The sequence below is a fragment of the Corapipo altera genome, unplaced genomic scaffold (genome assembly GCF_003945725.1).
Source record: "Corapipo altera isolate COAL_440 unplaced genomic scaffold, ASM394572v1 165, whole genome shotgun sequence".
NCBI classification, from domain to species: domain Eukaryota; kingdom Metazoa; phylum Chordata; class Aves; order Passeriformes; family Pipridae; genus Corapipo; species Corapipo altera.
Genome location: NW_020884954.1, coordinates 884953 through 909888, shown reverse-complemented (window position 1 = coordinate 909888; position 24936 = coordinate 884953). Strand labels below are relative to the sequence as shown.

At 50.0% G+C, this 24936-nt stretch overlaps 1 protein-coding gene across 3 annotated transcripts in view; it reads right to left on the bottom strand.

The window, feature by feature from the left end:
- Positions 1–24936, bottom strand: part of IGSF3 (immunoglobulin superfamily member 3) — a 94898-nt gene that overhangs the window by 47602 nt on the left and 22360 nt on the right. For all 3 annotated transcript variants that reach the window (XM_027663538.1, XM_027663539.1, XM_027663537.1), the window contains exon 2: positions 19087–19464. In XM_027663538.1, the coding sequence (XP_027519339.1) occupies positions 19087–19464 (378 nt within the window). The remainder of the gene's footprint in view (positions 1–19086; positions 19465–24936) is intronic.

Below are 24936 nucleotides of genomic sequence, written 5' to 3'. Positions count from 1 at the left end.
TCTCTCCAGCCTCCCTGCCCCTGGAACAAAAGCCATCAGTGCCCTGGGAGAGGCTCTGCCTACTGTTGGCAGCAGCAGCTCCTGACATACAGTCCCCCGGGCTGGATTGTAACCTGCAGCCCTGGAGACATGCAAAAGGAGGACAATGTCAGCTTTATGTGCTGAGGAAACTTCACCTCCTTGAAAAAATAATTGCAAGGTTTGGGCTATGTTTGTTTTTACAAAGCCCCCAGTACCTGTCACATTATTAGAGCAGATTACAGAGCATCTCTGCTGACATGCTCAATCGTACACACCTGTGAAAACCTCTCATTTTCCTTTTAAATATTTCCCTCCTTCCTGTCTTCCAATTCTTATTATTTTCATTGTTTCTCTCTGCAGCCTCATTTATCTTCAGATTCAGCCATTTAACTTTTAATAAAAGGCTTCACTGTCTATCCCCTTTCTTCTTCAAAGGCCCTGATTTATTTTTCTGCCTCTTCTTGGTTCCCCCCAGCTTAATTGTTGTTATTATTTTTAACCTTCAGTAGTTTCCTGTGCTTTCTTCTGCATTCTAATCTGTCCCTGCTCCTGTTTTCCCCTCTCTGTACTAAGCCCCTTTCATCCCTCACCTCCCTCTTGCCCCCCGGCCAAGCATCCAAATACTCGCCGAGCAAGCGTAACCAAACATAAATATGAAAGGGATCATCCAATTTCAGCAAAACGCTTGCCCCTACCTATTCAAATATTTAAGTTGCAATGACTAAGTCCAAGAAGATCATAAATTTTTTTTTTACAGAGCTCTGCAGGTCTTTAATAAGCCTCAGCCTCCACCTCGATGACAGCCAGGGCTGCAGTTGCTGAGCTGTTTCCTATGCATTACAGCAGATTTGCTCCAAGGTAAGCGAGAGACAGGACGCCTGGGCTCGAATTAGAAGCAAGGAGATTTCATTCCCCAGTTGCTGGTTTATTGAAATTCCGTGCTTCCCTCTCACCTGCTGCTTTGTTATGCTAACCCCTTCCACCCAGCCGAAGATTTCCAGTCCCTGGTGAAAGGCGAGCAGCAGCAGCACTCCCGTCAAACCCAGGGGATTGTGTCCTGCAGGTCACACTCCCACCACACCTGCGGGACTGCACCCTGCAGCAAGACCCATGGGTGACACTGCCTCTTGCAGGGCACATCTCTGTCCCATCACCAGATCCTCTCCTCCTAAAGGGAGGCAGATATGAGGGTGTCACTAAAGGCACTCGGTGCCAGGGGACACCGGACGACGGCCACGTCTTGTACCACCCGATGAGAAGGGCACGGGGAGCTCCTACTGCCTAAGCAGGGGATCCAGGGGTGTTCCCAACCCCTCGCACAGAGCATCCATCTGGGTCTTGCACTTTTACTGCACAAAGCCTTGCTATCCCCCCAAACAGCAGGAACGACCCTTCATCCCTGAGGACAAGGAGGAGGAGAGGAAGCTGTCTCCTGCTGGTAAGGGACAGCTCCCATCGTGTTTCCACCTCCCGAGAAGTGCAAGGGCTCGTGCACCTGGCAGAGCAGGAGGAGCTCAGGGCTGGGCAGCCAGCTGGTGCCCGGGATGCCAGCCACCCCAGCCCAACTCCCCAGAGCCCTGTGCCGCACAGTGACGTCTGAGAAGAAAGATTAAGCCCACAGGCAGCTCACAATGCCCTGGGATAATCACATTCAGGAGCCTCCAGTCCCCTTCACCCACTGCTCTGCCTGGGGAAAAACCTGCAGAGGGCACAAGGAGGGCATGTCGAAGACACAGACAAGGAAACCACATCTGATGTGTAACAGAGCCCTTGCTGGAGAGTCATGCTGCACTTTGCAAACATTTCATTAAAAGTAAACCCTCCCGAAGGGAAGGAAATAGCATCCTTCTGTTCCAAAACAGGGAAAACATGCAAAAGCTGAGTCGTACATGCCCGTGGGTGAGGCAGTAAGACAGAGCCTATTCAATAAATGCCCACCAAGGAGTTTTGACATAGCACTGCCACAGCACTGGCAAAAACACACTGCATTTGCAGAGTGGAACAGAACAAAGTAATCTCCTAACTCTCAATGCCTTCTCCCTGCTTCTAGAGGAGACAGAAGGCTGCTGCAAACTGTAGTGAAGATTTCACTTGTGCCCAAACAGGGTGGACAAACACAGCTGAAAAAGAAAACAGAATATATCTATTTTTCTTTTACCAAGATTGTGAATTAATTCCCATACGGTCACCAGGTTTGACACCAGCTGTTTACACCCATGCCCTTAGCCATGGAGATACGCTCAGTAACGTGGAAGGCCTTGGGTGAAGATTTGCCAGAGCAAGCCTACCTCACCCTTCCAGATGCTGCTGCCCCACAGCAGTGCCGGAGGGGGCTCCTGCCTGCCCAGCACACACCCCCGCACCACCAGCAAGGACCTCAGGCTCTGCTGGGAAGAAGGTGCATCCCACAGGAAAAGCAGGTCTTGCCAGTACAACCAGCCGGCTGCGAGCTCCACAGAGGGAAAGCTTTTAAAAACACCTCGAATTCCCCAGCATCCCTCCGTCTGCTTTCCCACAAGGCAGACCTCAAACCACCCTCTTTGCTGGGAGGAGATAAATAAATAAAATAAAATACACCCATGTGTGGGCTCATGCAATTTTAATCAAACTAATGTCTGCAAAAAGGGGGGTAAGAGGGGCGGGGGGGGGGGGCAGGGAGGGATTACAGTGCCACTTGTTCAAAGCACTCCCGTTTATTCCACATCTGCGATCCCTTCTGAGCTCCCAAGAGCAGCGAGGAGCACGAGAGGCACAAAGTGAGTGCGGCGCTCGCTGAGTTGTCTCTGTTCCAGTCACCGTCTGCTGCTCATGTCAGTGAGAGAGCACCCCGGGGAGCCACTCCTCGGTGCCGTGCCAGCTAATTACACACCGACAAAAGCACCTGGAGGGGGGCAAAACGAAAGGGAGGAGGAAAACACCAAGCATCCTAAAAAAAAAAAAAGCCAATGGTTAACTCACTTCAGGGGGCAGGAGCCAGGGAGACCAGACCTGCTTCCCGTGGGGCTTGGAGAGAAAGGGCAGTGCACAGGAGGGGACAGAACTCCACTGGGAATGGTCTTGCCTCACAGGAAGAGTGAAGGGAACAGCGTGAGAGCCCTGATCAGGCAGCAATGTAAGGGAGTGGCAGAGGAAAGCTGAAAAGGCAGTTGCAGGTATCTCCACGGGTCCTGGCAGAAGAAGATGGCAGCAACATGGAGCAGTGGCCTGAAAAGTTTTGGGGATCACTACCTGCAGAAGTGCCAGGCAAAAAGCTGCAGCTGCAGGAGGGGGAGAGAAGCTGGTAGCTTGTGGGGGGGTATAGCAATGTTTGTGCAAGCTGTGTCCATGCCAGGTGTGTTTCAGAAGTGAAGGAGAGCAAGCTCCTGGGAGAAGCAGGAGAAAGGAAGTTGCACCTCTTGCCTGACCACAAAGCCCTGTGAGGCCCCATCCTTGACTCTCTGCTGCTAAGCCAGCAACACCAGTGCTCACCAGCCTCAAAGGGAACACAAAATGCCTAATAACCATTTGGAAAGTGGTCCATTCACCTCAGTACCTCCTTCATGGACACATGAGAGCCACCGGCTGCGGGGAGAGGCAGAGGAGACAGAGCTTCTCAGGATCTTCTCCTGTGGGGGCTCAGGTATTAACCTGCCCCCAGCCCCTGGGACCTGGACACAGCTCCCAGATGGGGATTAAAGCCAGCAAAATGAGAATTTCAAACGCACATCCGGCAAACCCCGCAGCGGCAAATAATCAGGTGCCAAGAAGGAGATTAACCCTGTGGGGCTGAAGGAAACAAAGGCGTAAGAGCTGGTCTGTTTAAGAAGCTGCTGCTTCTCCCAGACGAACACAAATCCGACCAGGAGGAATCTGAGGGCAGTGCCTGCGTGAGAAGTACTGATTGCTAGGAAATATAAGCCTCTGATTTCATGCAGATCCACAACCAGCGGCACGAAGATCCCTGCAATAGCTGCTATGGCAGAGGCGGAGAGTCAGGTGTTCTCCTACCCAGGTTGTACCACGGGAGGAATTGCTTTGGAGCTTATTTTAGCTGATGGTGAGCAGGCCACAGGGCCCCTTGCAGCAGTCCCTACCCTGCTGACTCCCAGACAGACAGCAGGCAGTGCACAGTGCCCTTGGGCACCCACTGCCGTGCCCTGACAGATGGGCAACAGCTCCTCGTCTGGGGTCCAAGTGACACGGGCTACTGACAGAGCAGTGGGGCTGTAGGGATGTCCTTCACAGGTCACAGGGGCAGATTTATTTTGGGGACACACACATCAGCCAAGCAGGAGGGGTTGCTGTACCTACAGAGCTGGAGAAGCTGTGTCCTGATCAGCATTTGCCTGTTCAGGGGACCACCTGCTCACAGATGAGATGGGGCATCATCCAGCACAGAACTGACCCCCATCTGCAGGCAGACACAGCCAGGGGTTCTTCAGGGAGGAGGCTCCTCCTGCACTCTGCTAGCAGTCTGACAACTGTGAGAGACATTCCCAGGCTCCTTACTCAATGGCTAGCTGTGTGTCATGACAGGCTTCAACAGACATATCCCTAATACTCGTGCTGCTGCAGCAGGAACATGGTTCACAGTCGAGCAGCCTCCAGCAATACCACCTTGGGCTGTGATCTTGTCAGGTTTCATAAGCTTAATCAGGCTCTGCTCTGGCTGGCGTACAGGGGTTTCACGGGCAGGCTGGCTGTCCTACTGCTCCAGAAAGCGTCCCTGAACACTCAACAGCAGTGCTGTGTCCTAGCAGTCAGCAGGAGGATCCGCATTTCGGCCCTGACAACTTCAACCAGCAGATAATAAGCGACAGGATGGGTGGCCCCTGGGCATCGGCTTGGTGGACCAGTAATAGGACTGGGATCGTGGTGGCTGGCTCAAACCCATGACACTTCAGCAGTGATGGAAAGCACCTTCTAGCCTTTCAGGGAGAGATCCAAGGAGCAGAGGGCTCTCTGGTGGCTCCTGGGGGCACATATGTCATCTAAAACATCTTATTAGTGCAAACTGTCCACAGTTATCCAGCTTGACTTAGCCCTGCCAGCGCATCCTGTGGCCTTGAGCATACCACAGGAGACAAGTCCATCTTCCTGTACTGATGGTCTGTGACAGGGCTTCCTCCAGAAACTCATCTCAGCACCCCTGCAGCACCTTGAGCCCGTGCAGTGCTTATCTACAGCAACAGGCTCTGGCTAAGCCTGACTGGGTGAGTGTAATCAAAAGCCACTGCACTGCTGCCCAGCCCAGCACACCTCTAGTGTCCCGCTTCCTTCTCTTCCTTTCCCTCCACCCACATCAGACTCTCACCACGAGCCTCTCTAAGCAGAGGAGATCTGAGGAGCCCGGTGTCTCCAAGGAAGGGCACACAGCACACACTGCTCTGGCCACAGACACAAGGGAGCTGAAATGATCTGAGCGTGCTGGGCACCAGCGTCTCGCTCCCCACTGCTCACCAGTCCCTGTGACTCACAAAGTCACTTCAAAAGGAGCTCCTCAAAGCACCATCACTGCCTCTGACACCCCAGCCACAAAGGGAGAGGAATAAAGGGTAGGAGGCGGCAGTGCAAAGGTAATTACTGCATCCTGACAGCCCTGATGGAAGACAGCACTGAAACCCCCATTGTCTGCTCTGGAGTCAAAAGCCTGAAACAGCATCTAGGGCACTCGAAGGACACATGGAAAGGGTAGGGGAAGAGCCCCCACAAAGCCCTGCAGAAAGAGGCTAGATGGAGAGGAAGACCCATGTCTCTGGTAGCTTTGGGCCCTCCTCCCATTGCAGGAGGGAGCAGGGACACTCTTTCCAGCCCAGCCACAGTCCCTCATCAGTCATCCCCACATGCAACTCTCCCTGCTCCAGTACCTCCAGCTACCCTCCTACACACCCCGTGATGCTCTTCACAGCACAAAATCTCCTCTCCAAGGTCTTCCACCTGCCACTTCCACACTACCTCCTTCTCCTGCTTTCCCAGTGCTGCTGTTCCTGCTTTCACTCCTGCTCCCTTTTCAGCTCTCTTTTTCCCTCCCCCACCTCTTGCTTGTTTTTAACTCCCCCAACTCCATCTCCTTCAGCCCACTCACCCTGTACCTTGCATGCCTCCATTTACTCCCCTTCACATTGCCCAGCACTGGGATGACCACAACCTTCCCTTTCCCAGTAATTCCCCCCTAACCCACAGCAGCCAAAGGGTTCCATCTTTGGCCTAGCTTACCCTGCACTCCAGGACTCTTCCTGGAGGCAGGAGCCCCTCATGCCAAGGGGTGCTTTTCCCCAGGGCCACCCTGCAGCAGTCACTGTGTCCTCCAGATATGCCCTTACACTCAGCTGGCTTCAGCTGTGTCACAGCTTCACTGGGGCTTTCTGGATGGCCAGCAGTGTTCCCAGCTACTCATCAAATAAGCTCTGCAGAGCCACCACACAGGTGAGGCCTGAGTAGCAACCCTTGATTAGTGACACATTGGCACAGGATGTGACAGCAGATGGGAAGAGACTGGAAGCATCCCTGTGGCCACAGCGAGTCTTCTGCAGTGTCCCAGAGCAGCTGCCCCTCTCAGGGTGGCCCTTCTGGCCAGCCCCCGCAACAAAGGAGCTCCCTCAAAGCACAGAGCCTCTCCAAATGCTCGGCTCATTGCTCTGGCACCCCCACCTCTCCCCCTGCTTTCCCTTCCTGGTATGCAAACGTTGCTGTGCCAGCACTCCCACCTTCCAGCCGCCAGTGCCAGGTGGGCCACACAGCCACCACCTGCAGTTTTGCAAGGATGTACTGTCTGTGAACAGGTGGCATCAGTACACCTGAGAGAGCTCTAAAGGTGACAACAGACTGCTAGAGTGCCTGTGGTCATCCGTGGTACACTGATGAAATTCTTCAGCAGACAAGAGAGCCCAACATTAACCCTCCAATAAGTAACCCACTACTTTGGGGTCTCTTCATTTCCAAACAGTAGCACAATCCCATAGAGAAAACTGACCTCTTTAAACCTTCTCATCCTCAGTATGTTTGGCATTACAAGTTACAGTCAGGAAATGCTTTTGGTAAGAAAGCATTTCTTACTTTATTAAAATCTTGGTCTCTCGAATAGGCAGCTAAAAATGAAGAGTGACAGGGTCTGAGATTGTTAAGTGCTCAGAGCACATCGTGCCTAGGAGAGGGGCATCCCTGTCCAGAAAACCCTGCCTGCCATGACACACTTCCCCAAGACAGGCATCCCTAGCTCTACATTTCTTTGTAGAGCCCTAAGCTATCATTTTAACTAGTGCACAGTAAGGAATGAAGCCCCGAAGGGCGTAGTATGTTGAAAGACAGTGTCAAGGAACCAGAGCAGGACACCGAAGGGCATCCAGCCCATTAGTCCCAACTCAGTCAGTAATGATCCCTTAAGACAGAGGCTCATTCAGATTTCAAACGGGGAGCAGAGCAGCCCCACCTCTTGCCTCCGCAGGGTAAAATCACGCTTCTCTCCGCATTCTAAAGCGCCTTTGTTCGGGTTTGCCCTGTTAGCTCTGCCTTTGCTCTTTGTAGGCTCTCCAGAAACATCCCTTGCTGATGACAAGGGCAAGTGGGGCGGCTAATCCCATTCCATTAGCATCCTCTGAAATACTCCAAGGACCATGGATGCTGCCGGGGTGCAGGTGGCCAGAAGGCGGCTCTCGCTAAGCCAGCACGACTTCTGGTTGTGTGCACACACATCCAGCCCTGGAGCCGTCTGCTGTCAATAAAGCCTGCTGGAGGGAGGGAGAGGATAAAGAAACAGCCCACACGCGGCTCCAAAGCAGACTTTTCTCCTACAGGCACGGCTTTCCCAATGCCAAAGGTCGCCACTGCTCCTCTTTTCCCAAGGTGGCAGGAAAACCTCAAACTGGGGGGAATGTGTTAGTGTAAAAACAAGTGAGTGTTATCCCACAGGGAGGGTGGGTGGGAGACCCCCAGCCCCCCATGCTCCTGGGGGCTGCAGCAGCACAGCCCCTGGTATCCCAGGGGGCAGATCTACAGAAGCCATCCCCTCCTCGAATGATGACCCAGCACTGCCTGCAGCACTCTCACGTTTCTTGCAGCCCTCCTTCCCATTACATTTTCCATTTATAAACAGCTGTTTGGCAGTATTACTAATCAGTGCTGCATGGAATAATGTTACGTTTCCCACCACATTACTATTTTATCTTCTTTCCTCCCCACCTCCAGCTGCTGCTTTCCTTCCACCACCCCCAACCTGGAAAGAAATAATACATTTCTTCATTTTATTCAGGCTCTGCTTCTCTGATAATGTAAACAATTTACTTATAACCCATGCACAAAAAAAAAAAGTTTTTTTAAAAAATTAAATACTGTTAAACCCACTTAAAATAAATACTTGCTGAAGGAGTATCAGCTGGAGACTGCTCTCTGACTTATAATAATCCCACTGCACCCAGGGAAATCCTCTTAAACCTATATCAGATAAAGATTGTAAAACTGTTAGAGGGCTAAACTGACAGGGCATCCACAGAACCAAGATGGTTTCTCTCCCCAGCTTCTCCCTACCAAGGGGCAGCTCTGCCCCAGTGCAGGTCAGCATATGAAGCAAAACCCTGCATGATGGCAGGAGCTGAAGGGAGAAGAGGGAAAAGGCCAGTCCTGCCAGGGCTTTGGGCTGGAGGAGGAGGAATAGGTTGCTTTGGAACTCCAAGCCTACCTCTGAAGCACCAAAGAGTTGCTTTCCCTTTCCCACCTCTCCAGGAGGAAGCAGAAGCAGGGTGGAGACCCTCTGGAGCTTTAAATCTGAAGAAGTCTCCCCCTGGCACCAGGATGCTCAATAGCAACATCTCTAAATTAGCTGATAAGGATTCCAAATCATCAGAGCTGGGGGGGGGGGAGGGCAGCAACAATAGGCTTTCAAGTTTACTGTTATCTTATCTGAGAGGACAAAAAGGATCTGATGTAGATTGGAAGCACTGCTAGGATATTTTGGGCCCGTGCTGCCCTGCAGTTTGCCTGAGCATTGGCCACCAGTTTGTTTTCTAGTTTTTCAACAAAAAGATGTGCACCCACACCACAGTGAGCATGCAGCTTTGTGGCACAGGAGCAGCCTGGCTCAGCAATGGGCACTGCACTTCCCCTCTGCTAGTGGGGACTTGATCGTTCACCACCAGACCTACTTGTTCTCCAAGACAACGCAAGAGAACAGCAGAAACAGATGCCCCTGCCTCTTAGGGCAGGAGACCGACAGAAATGCAGAGCAACCCAGTCTAAGCGGCTGAAACTAAAGAACAAATAAAGCAATGATCCAGGGAAAACAAATTAAATGAAAAAAAAAAATAAGAGAAAGAGGAGAGGGAGGAAGAGTAAGCACGGCAAAAAACCTTCCCAGGGAGGCAGCAAGAGAAGCAGGCAACTTAGAACGTGAAGTTTTCGGCGGTAATCGAACAACCATTGGAGGGTTTCTCAGTGCTGCAGCTGGCTGGAGCCACGGGGACCGTATTCCACTTTCAGAGTTCACTGAGCAATTGCTAAGGCAGGGGACGGGTGCCATATGTTACCAGCTGCACTCGCAGCCACCGCTCTCCCCATTTAACGCCGAGAGACTGTTTGGAGGCGCGCGGGCAGGGAAAACCTGCACACTTTGTGCCGCTCCCCGCCACCCGGCGCGTCGGAGAGGCCGCCAGAAATGCCAGCAGGCTCCTGCCAATGACACTTCAGAGCAGGTCCCCATGCCAGGGAGTCACCAGGCTTGTGCTGGCTGCTCAGAACCCATCCGAAAGCAGGGAGATGCAGGTGGAAGGGGACGGATGCCCCTCAGCCCCCCTCCAACGAGGTGGAGGCAGCCCCTGGAAAGCTGCCAAGGGCGCAGGAGGTAGGAGGCAAGGTACCAGGCTCTGCCCATCCCACATTACAGCCTGCTGCCTCCACCACCTGCTCGCCTGACCCAGCCCAGCTCCTTCTGGTTCTCCATATTTTTTTTGTCTTCCAGAGTTTCTCTCAGTTGTGCTTATAGTGAAAAAGTCACCATGTGGGGGAGGGGAGGAAGACAAGTTGGGAGTTGCCCAGAGAACATTAGGAGGAAATGTTAAATTCGGGATGGAAAATAGCATTAAACTGTTTTCCACACCAGACAACGTTTTGCCCATGACTTGAACCTAGGGTGCTGAGTAACCCACCTGTGGTGGAATTGGCCTTCAAATGCACCAGGGTCTCTGACTAAAGATTTTTCTATCCTAGTTAAAAACCTTTGCACTCTAACTCCTATCAGCATAACACCCAGACATTATGGTAATATACAGAGAAAGACTATACCACCAACCCCTCTTCTCAGAGGGACAGACTGAGAGGCATCCTATAAAGCACTATGACAGGATTACTGATACCTCATTTTACCAGGAACTGGCAAAGCATGTGGGAAGAACCAGTAGGAAAAAAGAAAAGGGCATGTGGGCTGAGCAGAGCGCTGTTTTCAGCCAATTCTTTCAGGGCAGCAGAGGACCCCAAGCCTTGCAGCCTCCAGCCTCACTGACACTGAGCAGACAACAGGCTCAGCAAAGGGCAAGTGCCACAGTCCCATCAATCTGAGACGTCCAAGTGGAGCCAAGCACAGCCAGAGCAGACTAGAGGGCGCGACTTGGAGCCTTCAGAAAAGAGGCTTTTTCAGGAAAGACTGCTTTAGTTTCCAAAGATCATTTTAACTGACTGGTCTGATGCTACTGCGTGGAAACCTACCCAAGCAAAACACAGCAGCTCTTTACAGTCTGAAGGTAAATCAGCATTCCATATTCCATGCCTCCCTTCCTGAAAAGTAAGGGACACAGAAAGCCTGGAAGCGAGAGGGCTCGTTTTAAAGACCAGGCTAGATCTGTGAGCAGAGGGCTGTGCAATTGCCTGAGGCTATGTTAATTTACATTTTTAGAAATGCACTTTAGAATACATTTTTTTTCTTACAATGCACTGGTACAAGCGCACAGACATGTACGAAAAAGGACACGTATTCCTATTGTAATTCTTCTCCACACGCTAGCTAAATTTAAAAAAGTACCTCTACCTCAAAAGGGACAATACAGGAAAAACATATGGAATACAGTGATTTGCCCCAATTGTGTCTGATGCCAGGCTTTTGAGAAATGGGTAGGTGGACGGCATAAAAAAAGGAAAGAATCCATTCCCCAACTGAGAGCCCTCCCCACAAAGCACATCATGCCACCGAGTCGCCCATGGTTTTGAGGGATGGGGCAGAAAGGCGAGGGAGGAAAAAACCAAACCACACAACAGAGAAACGGGAGAGTGGATACAATGGATTATCCATTTTTTCAGGCACGGCTTGCCCACAGTTTGTTCCATTTCTCCTGCGCAGACAGAGGTACAGAAGTGACGTAATGTAATACAACAACACGAAAGTCAAAATCAGGCAAGCAATTCCAACAGGAAACAATAAGAGATGGCACGCTTGCAACAAAACAGGAGCAACTGGAAGGGTTTAGCAGGAAAATACAGTAACAGGGGATGAGATAAAGATACACAAAATGAGTGAACCACGTCTCACTATGCAGGGACACGTACAGAGATTTCTGTTATAAGCTCTCAATCATAACCTGAATTGTATCCACGAAAAAGTGGTTTAGAAAGCACAAGGAATAACCAGCCATTGCAATTCATTGCCAGACTGTACATGACTAAAGCCAAGGCTTAAAAAAACCCAAAAAACACCACCAAAAAAAAATCTCCAATCAAACAAAACCCCCAGGAAATTTAAACAGGTCTTGGTGCGTTCCTTTTTCCAGTGGGAGTTTCAAATCTGGAAGGGGCATGGAGCCTCTGGACTGGTTTCCTGCGTGTCCATGCCACAGCAGGCTGTAAGGAAGCAGCCCCTCCTGCCAGTTCCAGAGTCACCAGCTGCAGGGTTGCCTGTGCCAGGCTCCCACATTCCTGCCCAGGGCACTGCTGACCACCAACCCCCCAGTCAGGCAGTGCCCATCAGCCTCACAGCTTCTGCAAGGGGAAAATTGGGTAAGCTTAGGCAGCTATACTTTCAGGATATCAGAAATGACTAAGCAGGACTGGAGATGAATCCTATTCAGCATCATTACCAGGCAAAGCTGGAATATAAGCCTTTGTTTCTATCTCCCGCTATCTGAGGAGCTCAAAGCACATCACAATTATTTGGCTTAGACTTTGTGAAAGGCTTGTATGCTATTATCCCTAATTTTACCAGCTGGAAAATGGTGGGGTATTTGGAGAGTGCCATATCCAGGGACATGCAGCAAGTAGGAAGCATGTTAGGGCCCGATGTCTGCAGGATCACAAACCAGGTGCTCTGGTTTGCTGGTGCGATTCCCCACGGCACATCCATAGGAACTGCCAGAGGTAGATATGTTTACCCCTCCTCATTCCTCCCTCATTAACAGACAAACTCCTCCTTCCCATTCATAGCAGGAACAGAAGGAAAAAGCAGAGAAGCAAAGGTCAAATTTTACTTTGGAGGTTATTACGGAGATTTAGGCATATGAAGGGGGAGAGTAAGAATAAAATACCCCGTGTCTAGTTGCAAAGGACCACCTATAAGAAGGCATTTGATTTTTTTTTTTTAAAACCTCTTTTTAATGTCAGCTAAAGGGTAATTTGAAAGTGAAGGACATTTTACTCCTCTGGGGAGCTAATTACTGCAACAAGCAAAGCCCGAACAGGCACAGATGAATGTAACTCAGAAAGCACAACACCAATCCTACAGCTCACTGTGGTTAACTCACAGGGCTTGGCCAGATAAGGCACACACAAGCCTCACAGAGGTCGCCAAGCCGCTGACATGGCCTCAGGGATTAGGACATCTGTGCTTAGGATTCCCAAGTTCTACCTTCTTCGTACACCACAGCAGAGCAATAGAGACAAACTCCTGCAACCCCACTAAAGAAATAAGAACAATATGAAATACAGAAACTACGCCAGAAAAACAAGAATTTGGGGATGTACAGTAGGTCCTTGCTGTTCTCACCAGGTTGAGATCACCAACGTTATGCCATTATTTAGCACTGACCCTCCAAACTCCATTCTTTAGCACCCTCCCCCCTCCAAACTGCTGCCTAAGAGTGGTTCCCACTGCATCACAGCCAAGCAGCTCATCACAGGATCATGGGACAATTTGGTGTGGAAGGGACCTTGGGGGTCTGTAGTGCAACTACGGGGTCAAGCAGGGTCAGCTATAAGGCTGCTCAGAGTTTGATCCTGTCAGGTCTTGAAACCCTCCAGAGATGAAGCCTGTGCAACCTTTCAGGACAGGCTGAACTGCTTGTTTCGATTTTTGCCTGTTGTTGCTCATCTGCAAAAAGCCCGGTCTCCCCAGGACACAAGCTGCTCGCTCAAGTACAGTGACAAACACTTTTCTCCCTGTCTCTCAGGTGAAGACAAAGAAGAAAAAGAAAAAGGCAGCATAGAAAGAAGAGCCCCCAAAGACTTCTATCAAAACTGGTAGATGCTTGTCTGTGAGACTGCCATCTCTCTCTTCGACACCTCCCTCAAGCAAACCCACCTTCAGCCCAGTTGACAGCTGGAATAAACCAGCAGCCACAAGGTCCACATGATGAGAAGTGACTGCTCTCACCCTGAGTCCCCCCAGGTTCCCAGGAGCAGACTGTGCTCTCCCAAACCTGGCAAAACTGTGCCGTGACATTCTCCCTCTGCTCTGTGCACAGATAGATCACGTATGGCAGCACTTGACAAAGAAGAGGGGGAGCTGCTGGCGACAGGCATGGACTAACAAAAATCCTGGGGTTTTTTTCTTTGCCTCCTACATGCTCTTTATCTCTCGGCAGAGAGATTCCAGAGGCTTTTGGTGGTGAGTTCAACGAAAGACTTGCTTTCTTTTCTTGAGTGCTTGTCTGAGACACATGCAGCTCCTTTCCTTCCAGTGCTCGGCATCTGGCCAGCACAAATCCTTCTTGCAGCTCCTGTGCCACCAAAGCCTCTTATACACGCCCTACAGACATCCTCCCTGTCCCAGCCATGGGCCACATAGTTACATGCCATAGCTGAAGAGCACAGAGGACTCCTTCAAGACAGACTCCTAAAGCCACGGACTGATTACTGGTGTGCAGAGAGCTACAAACAACTTGGGCAACTCAGCATCAGGAGATAAGACCCCACCAAGCAGAGCCACAGTCAGTATGACCTCAGGCAAAGAGGCAGCTGGCTCTTCATCCCACCAATGACCTTGCCCACCACCACTCCTAAGCCTGGCATGACACTGAAACTCCTCTACAGTGGGGCTGCCAGCCAAAAAAAAAAAACACATCCAGCCCCTGGGAGCCATCACAGCCATGCAGGACCAGGGGGACAGGGTAGAGGTGAAGGCACCAGCCTACCCAGGCAGGCTGAGACCAGAGTGAAGTAGCAGAGAGCAGAAGTGTGGCCAGGCTGAGAGGGCAGACAAGGGAGCCCCTGAATAGCACCTAGCTGGCACAAAGCCTCTCTGCCTCACTTTCACCTAAGCCTGGCAGGAAGGAGATGCTGGTGACCATCCCTGCAGGCTCTACCAACTACACAGCAGCTCCTGCCCACTGCAGAGGTAGCTGTGTCTGTGTGCTCCTTGTTTTTCAAGTCTGCAATGAAATGGCTTCTTCCCAGTCTGTGGTACCGTGGTCTCTCCTCCCATCCAAACCCCTTTCATTTTTTTTGCTTTATCTTGTTTGGGTTTGATGCTGTACAGCTGCTTCCCCCAAAATAAAGAGTAAAAGGGCTGCCAGCCCCTCAAGTGCTTTGAAACCTTTCCTCCCGCTCCATCACTGCCTGTTTAAGAAAAACCTCAAAGCTTGATTTCTTCCCTCAAATCACTTACTCTGAAAAAGAGCTCAACGTTTTTGGGAGCACAGATGAAAAAACACGGAGATAAAAGTCTGAAGCTTCTGAAGAGGTTAGACCTGGGCCCCTTTGCTGTTATCTAAGTAAGGGTACAGGCACACAAACAACTCATCGCAGAGACACAGTGGAGTACAAATCCACAGTGACTCACGCACACTGAAGGAACTGCCACGTGCTCAGTTCTACCCTATAGCAAAACACAAGTTTACCCTTCAATGTGAGAAGCACAAACCAGCATTTATTTCAGTTTGCACAGCCATCCCTGCAGCTTCACCACCTAAATAACTGCACAAGAAAACTCCTCTTCTGGAAAATACTGTCGTCCTGTCAGTGGTCACGCTGTGTTTCTGGGATGCTGCTTCCCTTCACCTGCAAATCCTCTGCTGTCCTTAACTTCTTCCAAAAGTGAATAAACAGCCCACAGACTTCTCACAGCCTGCAACAAGCAGGTCAGGGTCCCAGTACAATTGCCAGTCAGGTGTGTATGGTCCCCAGATCCCCTATTCAATCAATCAAACATAAGTTTTGTAACTCCCCTCTTCAGTATGCTCAAGTGCCTTCCCAATTCAACCACAAAGCCAAAATTTCCATCAGTTGCTCAGAAGACTCATGGGGGAAGTTTCTAAAAGTAGCCAAGTCTTCAGCCACTACTGCCTAGCATGAGTCTAACATCTAGACTCTCCCTTTAGTCAAGGTGGAGAAGGATGCACTTAATTTAAACAAATGTGAATTGCTCTCCAGATTTGTCCCTCTCTGTCCTCTGATGGCAGATATTGCCTGAACATCTACCTTAGGCAACGAGTCTGGTGCTAAATGAGTAGGAGGCCACCTGGGAGATCTTCCAAAATCTTTTCCCCCCACCCTGAGTAAAAGAGCATGAACTAGCCTCAACAATTTTGTATCAGTCTCAAGGAACTGAACTCTGAGGGCACACAAAGTTGCAGACCTTGCACATGGGCTAATCCTTTCTCATAAATCAATCACAAGGCTGTGGTTCCACCACATCCTGAAGAGATGCATCCCCCCTTTTTTTTTGCCACCTCCCTCAGCACCTAAAATTCAGTCTGACATGTCCTAAACTCTTCCTCCTAACACACCTCACGGCACAGGTATATCATCTTCCCAATGACACAGCTCAGGAGGTGATTAGAAAAGGAGCAGCAAGATACAGAAAGGCTTGTTCCTGAAGCAAGGAAAGGAAATTGAAGAGTGGTGAAAAAGATTAAGCCTTGATACACATGCTTGCATGGCAGAAGGCCCTTGAACCACATGACTGGCCTCATTTCCTAGCTTCAATGAGATTAGCACTTGTGCTGCATGCCTAAATTCAGATAAGAGGCCCACAGAGTGCCTGGGGAGTACTTCTTACTCCAGGCCATCAGGTCCTCAAAGCAGTATTAGATCCTGGCCAAGATCCCAACGAAGGAAAAGGAATCTTGAGTGGAAACACCAAAAATGGGAGAGGGAGAACCAACCATGCTTGCTGTCCATGAGATAGACAGAAGTGTACTTTCAAGCCCAACTGGCACACTGCTGGAGCTGACAAGATTATTTTTTAGCAGCTGCAGGGCTCTGGATACATGGCTGTCAATAATGCTCACGATGGCAGGAGCAGAGGCACATCCCAGCTGCTCTGTTTCAAGCTGAGATGTCCCAGTGCAGACAGCAGCCCCACGTGCTGCTGCACCAGTGTCCCATCCAGCTCCCCCATCACAGGGCTGTATCACACAGGTGGAAAAGGGGAGGAACCTTCCTTCACCTCTCTACTCAAACCACAGGACACAACAGGTCCAAGGTGCCAGAGCAGCAAGTCTAAAATCAACACTGCTTCAAACCCATCCATTTCACACATAAATGGAGAGAACAGAGATGCTAACAAACCTGCCTCCCTTCAGGCTTCTCCACTGCCAAAAAGGAGCCACTCAATCTAATGAGTCAATTAAAAATTCATAACTGGATGAAAGAAAAAAAGAAGTTTGGTTCTGGTTCTGAGAAAATGAGAACAATAACTCTCATTTAGCTCTTGTGTACCTTTTCTTGCACACATTGTCTGCAGAAACAAAGCCAGCTTGAAAATCCAGGACCTGCAGCTGAGAGCTAAAACAGCAGGAAAAAAGAAAAGACACGTGCTCTGTCCTGCCCTGCAGAGAGAAGCCCGTTTCCCCGGCAAGGCTTCAGGGTCCAACAGGGCTGAAGTCAGCCCTGGTTCACAGGAGTGGGAGCCAGAGGGAAGGCTCTTTGTAAGGGCCTGTTGTCTACAGGAAGCACTCTGGAAAATTCAGTTTCTGTCAGAGTTTGTCTAAACCACAGAAAACACCTTACACAGACACACACATTCAAAAGCCAAGTGACCCTAAGTCATCTCTCTCGAGTGAATTTTCAGAAATGAATTAAGCCAAACCAAATGAGGGCCCAAAATCCTGAGCGCAAGCATCCATGAAGGGGTATAATGTGATTTAACTAATCCACTAAAAGTTACTTTAGATTCATTTTCTTGAGTATCTCTGACACATGTAAGCCCCGAAGCCAATGTCCTCAAAGCATTACTCGTAGGTGTCTATAGAGTCCCAAATCTTACAAGCCATATACCTGTGGCAAGGGCAGGTCAGAGCAAAAGCAAACCAGCCCAGCCTTGGCTGGTCACCAAAGCAGTTGCTGAGCTGTGGTTACAACCAGGAGTGTCCTGGCATCCCAAACCCCGGGAGAGCAGTGGAAGAACTCCACGCAGTCCAGCCATGGGATATGCTGGCTGTGCTTGCCTGCATCCCCCTCCTGAAGAACCTGACCCCACTCCATGGCTAACACAGGTACTCTCACTTGATCCAGTGCCTCTCCTGTAAGGACCCAGTTCATGGGTTTCCACAGGGAAAACAGCTCCCTGGCAGAGCAACCCAGAATCCAACTCTGACTGCCGCAACCTCACCCTGCCCGCGGGCACTTTTTTTTCAGCAGGTGTTGGTTTCAATGGGCTTCACTCCCTCAGGTGACCTTACAGCAGCAGTGCTGACTCAGTCTTGTTTAAACTGAAGTGGGAACTGCAAATCTGGACAACTGAAGCAAATCACGGAACTACAAAAGAACAGAAAAGTATCTAGGCATCTACTTCCGTGCTGCTCACGGACATCAGGTGGGAAAGCAGGTAGCTAAATAAGCACCTGCACCCATACTGTGGGACTTCACTCGGGAGAGTGGCTGCTCTTTTGAAGAGTGGAAGCCAAGGCCACACAAGCCGGAAGCAGAAAGCACAACCCAGAACGGTGTTACTGTGATTTAAAACACACCTTGGCTCCTTTCACACTGCGTTCCCTGTGTCAACAATGCCTGAACCGGCAACGCCCTCACTGGGTTGCACAGCTGGGTATAACTTCCAAGTGGTTTCCAAGCTGCAGGCTCACAGACATCTCCCCCCCCCAAGGAAAGCAAGCCTGCTTGCTGTCTGTGGGCTTAAATTTGCTAGAGGGGTGTCTCTGCTGCAAGGGAGCTCTTTTAGGGGTCCTTCAGCCAAAGAGTTTGACGGAAGCTATTTGACTGCTGTTAGCCGAGTTAGACGCTTCAAATATAACCCTGTTGTGAGGCACAAAAAGCAAAGCTAAAGCTTGGAAAGGTCAAATCAGCCAGTCAGAGGTGCTGTGGAATTACTCCAGATTTTAAAGAACCTCCTTTCGATTTTCCTAACACAGACCAAAAAAAAAAAAAAAAACAAACCAAACCCCAAAAAAACCAAACCACCAAACCAACCTCCCCACATTCATCTACAAATAGCTCAATCTGATCAGTGTGCTGGTTTCAGGCTGCATTCAGCACTGCCCTCTGTTAAGATCCTGAAGACAACCATCTCTCCTGTTCTCTTTACGTGCCGCTCCTTATCACTCCTCTCTTCCCCGCTCTGCTATTTCACCACCTTTAGCACATACAGCTCTCTCCTCTGTGGCTTGTGCCATTTGATGCAGACTTCCTGCTCCTCTTCCTCTGCATAAACCAGTTTCACATCCGCCTTTCTTTCAGCCATGGCTTCGAACATCCCTCTGCCCGGCTATGCTGCCTGGTGTCTCATTTTTCTAAGGGCCTTACTACTGGAGAAAGCTCGGTATGTCCTGCATCTCTATACCATGATTCCCTGCAATTCATACCACTGTGCCACCTGCTCTCTGCTCCTATTCCCCTCCACAGTTTTTTTTATTTCCTCGACAGCTATGCAGACTCCCATTGTACATGAGGGGTCCAACAGTTTGTGCCGTGCCCAACACCCCGCTGCCCCAGACAGCTTACCCACGAGGTTCATCTTGGCGCTGTAGCTCCCGAAGTACCTCTCGTCGGTGTTGGGTGTGTGGCACTCGTACTCCCCGGCGTCGCGGTCCTGCAGCTCCGTGATGTGCAGCAGGACGGCGTCCCCCTGCACCCGCTCCACGTAGATCCCGCGGCCGCGCACGCGCTGGGTGTAGATGGCGTAGGGGAACGAGGGGTCCACGGTGCTGACGATCTGCACCTCCCGCTCGGGGGCCGAGGGCAGGTAGATGGACCACTGGAAGTTCTGCTCCGCCGGGCCCTGGTAGCCGCTCACTTTGCACCACAGCGTGACGTGGGAGCCCTCCGTGCGGTACAGGGGTCCCTCCTGCACCGTCACTTGCCGCTGGGCCAGTGCCATGCCTGTGGGAGGAGAGGAGCCCAGCGTTACTTCCCGACAAGCAATCCCTGCACCTCACCCGGATATACCCGTCCTACCCCTTCCACGGCAAGTCCTCACGCCCCATTTACAGCTGGCACATCAGGCTCAGGCACAGCACCCCCAGCTCTCTTGCTGACTCAACGGAAGTGTTTTTTAAAATGCCCCACGAAAGCAGCGGTGTTGAGGTAACATAAACCCCTTGTTGGGCGGCATTAAGAATCCACACGTGAAAGTGCACTGCACTGTGCAGCAACAAACCAGAAGCTCGAGGTGACAGGTCTTTGTTTTCAGGACTACTTTTACTTTTTGACTCAAGCACGCTGTGATCCCAGGCACAGGTTGCTGCCAGAGGGCATGTGGAGATGTTAAGGGCGGCCACAGAGCTGCTGCTTGGGGCTACTCTGTTCAGCAGTGACTCCCTCACGTCCTGGTACAGCCCAAACAGGATTACCTTCTACCAGCAGAGAGGCCCATCTGCAAGCCAGGAGGCCACACTCCCTCTCCTTCGGCACCTGGGCCACCCAACTGCAATGCCCCAAGCACCTGCCCTCCATCAGCAAACCTGCCAGAGGCTTCAGCTGGTACAAAATCCCATTCTTTTCCCCCACACACAGACCCAGCACACCTTCTCCAGTCTCTGCTACGCTTGTAAAGGCACACAGAGAAATGCCAGGTTTCCAGCACTGCCTTTCCAAGTCCATTTGAAAGGTGTGTATTTAGTACACAACAAAACCAATTAAAGTGAACGGAGGGAGTGGGCACTGTCACACTCAGGCTCACCGCCCCTGGCTGCTGAAGCCGAGACCCAGCGCGGCGTGTTGTACACACACCGACGTGTGCAGCACCAAACAAAGACAACCCCGCGGCACGGTGACTGCCATCCACTGTATTTTTACACAGATTATGGATGGCTGGCCCCTGGGCTCATGGCACATTACCAGCACAGCCCTCCAGGGGCCGGATAAATTACAGCAATCTATCTTGTTTGTTGCTACATCAAAGGCTCGAGGTCTGGAGACCACGGTGGGTGTTCATCGGTTATTGAGTTACCAGCAGCATGCACACATGGCAAGGCCAATCATCCTGGCTTCTGTGACTGCTTGCTTGCCATCATAAAACAGCAATAAGCCGATTTAAAGCAGGTCCTGCATAATCACGTTTGCAAATTTCATCCTCTCTGTGCGTATGTTGGGGGTTTTCCCCCCCCCCCCGTTCAATTTTCAACAACAATGTTCAAGCTCAGAGAAGAATTTAACCTTTCAAAAACTGGCATCTTGCAGGTGAAGAGGCAGCCTTGCATCTGGGGATTATTGATTCAATCCCACCCTCTGGACAGGGATGTCCAGATATGAAGTTTTTCTCCACAGCCAGCCTGGACTGGAGCCAGGAGAGATGGTTCTTAGCAGCTTAAAACAAATTGTGAAAAATGGGTTCAGCACATCCATCAGGGCATGCAGCTGAACAGATGGAGTGCAATTCAAACTATTAACTTGGGCTCAGCTTGCTGCTGCTCCAAATTATGTTTCTTTTTACTCTTTATGAAATAATATGATTTAAAGGGAGGACCAGGGAAAGCTAGCACATTTGAAACAAACAGGAGAGGAATAACAGAGGCAAACACACCCCCACTGTTTGCTGTACCAATCCCTTCATCCTGAGGAAAGACACCACTAGAGACAACTAACACATCTAAGGTGCAGACGGCCTCTTCTCTCACTCCATAAAGGCCAAAGGACAAAGCAAATACTGCAGCCTTTGAAGTAAACTGTTTTTAAAGCAGCAGGAAGGGTAAGATCTTTATTACACAGTTAAAGACAGCTCATAATCCAGTTTTTGTATTCACATGTAGCCTTGCTACAGCACGCAGATACCCCCACATGCAACGACAATAAAAACTGCACCACAAATCAAACATGCAGCGGTAGGAATTAAAAGTTGCACACACAACACTCATCCAGGTATTTGTCAGCTAAGTGCATGACCTTGTTGTGCAATCTTTTAATACAGTGCTGGATTTTTTTTCAATGGGAATTCTTTGAGGAGTTTTCCAGTCATCCAGTTGAAAAACATCATTTTATCAGACTGGCACTTCCAGAGCTCATTGGCAAGATCACAACCTCGAGAACCAAAGCACAGATGTCTGTGCCCTGATGGAGGCAACCTGTTGGTAGATGTCAAATCCCACCACTCCCATGGCCAGCACTAACAGGTGCTTCCTTTCTTCCCTCGCCAGTGGTTTTTCAGACCTTGACTGTAACCCTAAAACCCGGAGTGCTCCTCCAGGTTTAGAAGAGACATTCCTCCTCTCCTATTCCCTCTTGCTGCACCTTCCTAATCCAACCAAAAGGGAGAGAGTTCAGAGCCAAAGAGTTCCTTTATTCCCGTTCTGGCTCTAGGAGCCCAGGTAGCAGAGGGGACAGAAGAAGACAGCGCAGGAAAAACTCCTGCCTAGCTCCAGTGCAGATAGAAGACAAAACAGCCAGAGTTCTGTTACAACTTGCAGCAAGTTGCTGTCCCAGAAGTGAGACAGACACAAAGGCTGAGCAGTTGGAGGAACAGGCTGGATCTCCAGAGGGGTAAGGAGCAGCACATCCACAGTTCTGTTCCCTATGCCTGGCTGCAAACTCCTGCTCCAACACAGCTGGGCACAAATGCTTTTCAACACTTAAAAAGAACTCCACAGCGCAGAGGCAGAGATACTTCTCCAACAAACTATTTTAATCAAGAAAGGGAAAGACAAAAACAATCAGCCTGAGGCAGATATCCAGCACTACAAGTTTTCTCCTCAAACAGTTGCCTTTTGTATGATGTTTGGCATTTTTCAAGCCCTGGGAATTGCTATATCCATGAACACACTGTATCCAGAGAAGAACTGCATTTCTTAGCAAGCAAGCATTCTGGTTAACAAAAAATAATGCGCCTGAGATCCCATTTTAAACTCTTATCTTTCCCTCTTGAAGTGAGAGAAGAGCTCACCGGAGGAGGAGCTGTGCACTCCACACCTTCCCTAGGACGCCCAGGAGACAGTTATGGTGGCATTTGGCTGGTACCACGCTGGCACAGCTGGCTTTTAATTGCAAATCCAACGTGATTTACTGACAAGGCAAGGGCTGATATGGAGGAGGTAGCGAGCCAAGCGCTACTTTAAAATTAATAAGAAATTATAGATTCGCGCGCCTGTTTTTTTCCAAAAGACAGCAAATCCCGTGAGATAAGGAGGAAGTGTTCCCTGATCCTTATCCCCTACAGATGAGGGCTATTGTTGCCAGCCTTTTGAGCTAAGAGTAAGCCAAAAACAACAGTCAGGCAGCTCTTAACACTTCTGCTGGCTTACCCATCTCCCAAGCCCCCTCTGGAGTCAGGAGGTGCACGGGGGATAAGAGGAGGCAGCAGTGGCAAGAGGTGGGTGATTAGACTCAAGGTCAGGCAACAAGGGGCAGTGCAGGACCCAGGAGGCTGCAGATGCCTGGTCCCTGCACCTCCCCTGCGCCAACCTGCCCAGCAGGCTCCAGGGCCACAGCAAATGTCACGGGAAGCAGCTCTGAAAAGCAGGGGAAAGGCGAGGGAGAAATGCAATGTCAGAGTCACACAGTCATTCGAGTCTCCCTTGTCATATCACAGCCAGGACTCAAACGCCTCTCCATTCAACCTATGGGCAAGAAAGAAGAATCAAGCATCCCTGCCAGCCAGGCATCTCACCCAGGAGTGCTGTAGCTCAGCTTCTGAGCACACAGTGTCTCTGCAAAATCTGTACCCTCACAGCAACCTCAGATAACTATGGCAAGATCTGACCTTTCCACATGCAGAGCTCAGGTTTTCCACATGCAATTGGTCATTTCGGGTGCCTGATTTGAAGCAGTTTGAAGAAGCTGCATTTCAGAAGCTGCACCTTTGGGAAGGAGGTGGATTTTCAGGTCCCTTTCAGAAGAAGAAGCGTGTGAAATTGTACCTAAGAACATTGATTCAAGGCTTATTGCAAGATAAGTGTAATGAAAGAAAGGATGGCTGAGCACACAGAAACTCTGCCACAGCATCAACACATCAAAAGAATAAATAAAAACTCATGACAGGATTATGAGGAACCTCTTGTGCAAACAGTTTCCCCATCTCAGAACAATGTCTTCACCACATCCAAGGTTATGTCTTTACCACATCCAAAGGCACTACAGCAGTTGCATCAAAGTATCTTACATATCAATAATTATTGCCACTAGTCATTTAATCTAAAGGAAAAACTTGAGCTCTTAGGAGTATTATCCTGGGTCTTATCACTAGGAACAACTAAAAAAAATCTTTATATTTTTCCATATCTTCCATAAGTGTAGGGCTGACAGCGCTGAACAACAAATGGATTACGTAGATTGAAGGAATGTTTCTACCCCTGCAGTTCTACAGCAGTTTTCCTTCACTTAGAAGCTCTAAAGCAGTATTTGTCAACAACTGACAATACTAATCCTAAATTTCCTTTAAAAATTAATTTGTGCCTTTGAATACAGTTATTAGACAGAAAACATTTCCAAAGAGATCCCTTTCCCTTCCACAAATACACAGTGCACATCTGGGTTTTGTTGTTGTCGCTGTTGTTTGTTCCATTCACAGGTGCTCTCGAAAATGTGTCAAGAGAAGAGCAACAACGCTGACAGAACAACAGGGAATGGTTTCTATGTCAGAAATAATGCAGCCTGGAAAACAAGATGACTTGAAGGGGATCTGGTAAAGGTTTACAAAAACACGTATTCCATGGAAAGGATGGCCAAGAATCAACCATTTACCATCTCTTCTAGTTCAAAAACCAAGGGCGTCAACCGAAACTGGTCAGATCCAGCTTTACAACAAATGTGGCAGCTCTTGCAGCTGCACGTAGCATATCTGTGGACGTCCTTGCCAAAGGATGCCGCGGATGTGGAAAGCTGACACGGGTTGAAACACGGGTGAGAAAAGTACTTGAAAGAGGGCTACTAAGTAGTCAAGTCGCACTGGGTTTGTGAGGCTTCCAAAACAAGCTAGAGTTGCACAGCTGTCTGCCTACAGCTTTTTGAGGTGTGATACTGAGCTAGGTGGAGGGCTTAGTCTGAACTGACACAGCTGCCCTCAGTGCCCCCTTCACAACCCATGCCATCGCAGGCTACGCTCTTCAACCACATCGGTTACATCTGATCTGCAGACTGTGCACTGGCTGTACTACAACAGAAGCTTAAAAAAGGCACCATTCCAGCTTTTTCTCTAGAAGCGTGGCTATCTCTGCTCTGAGCACGGCCAACTGAACTGGCTCCCTCCACACACTCTCAGCCCTGACACAGGAGCTTGTGCCCGTACTCAGGGAAGGGAAGGGGAGCGTGCATAAATCCTGTTTGGCTACGACAAACCAGCATCTGCAGCAGACCACAGGACCTGGCAGAAAGTCCCCCAGTAATGAAGACAATTCAGACTCAAGTGCTAAAGAGCAGTCCTAT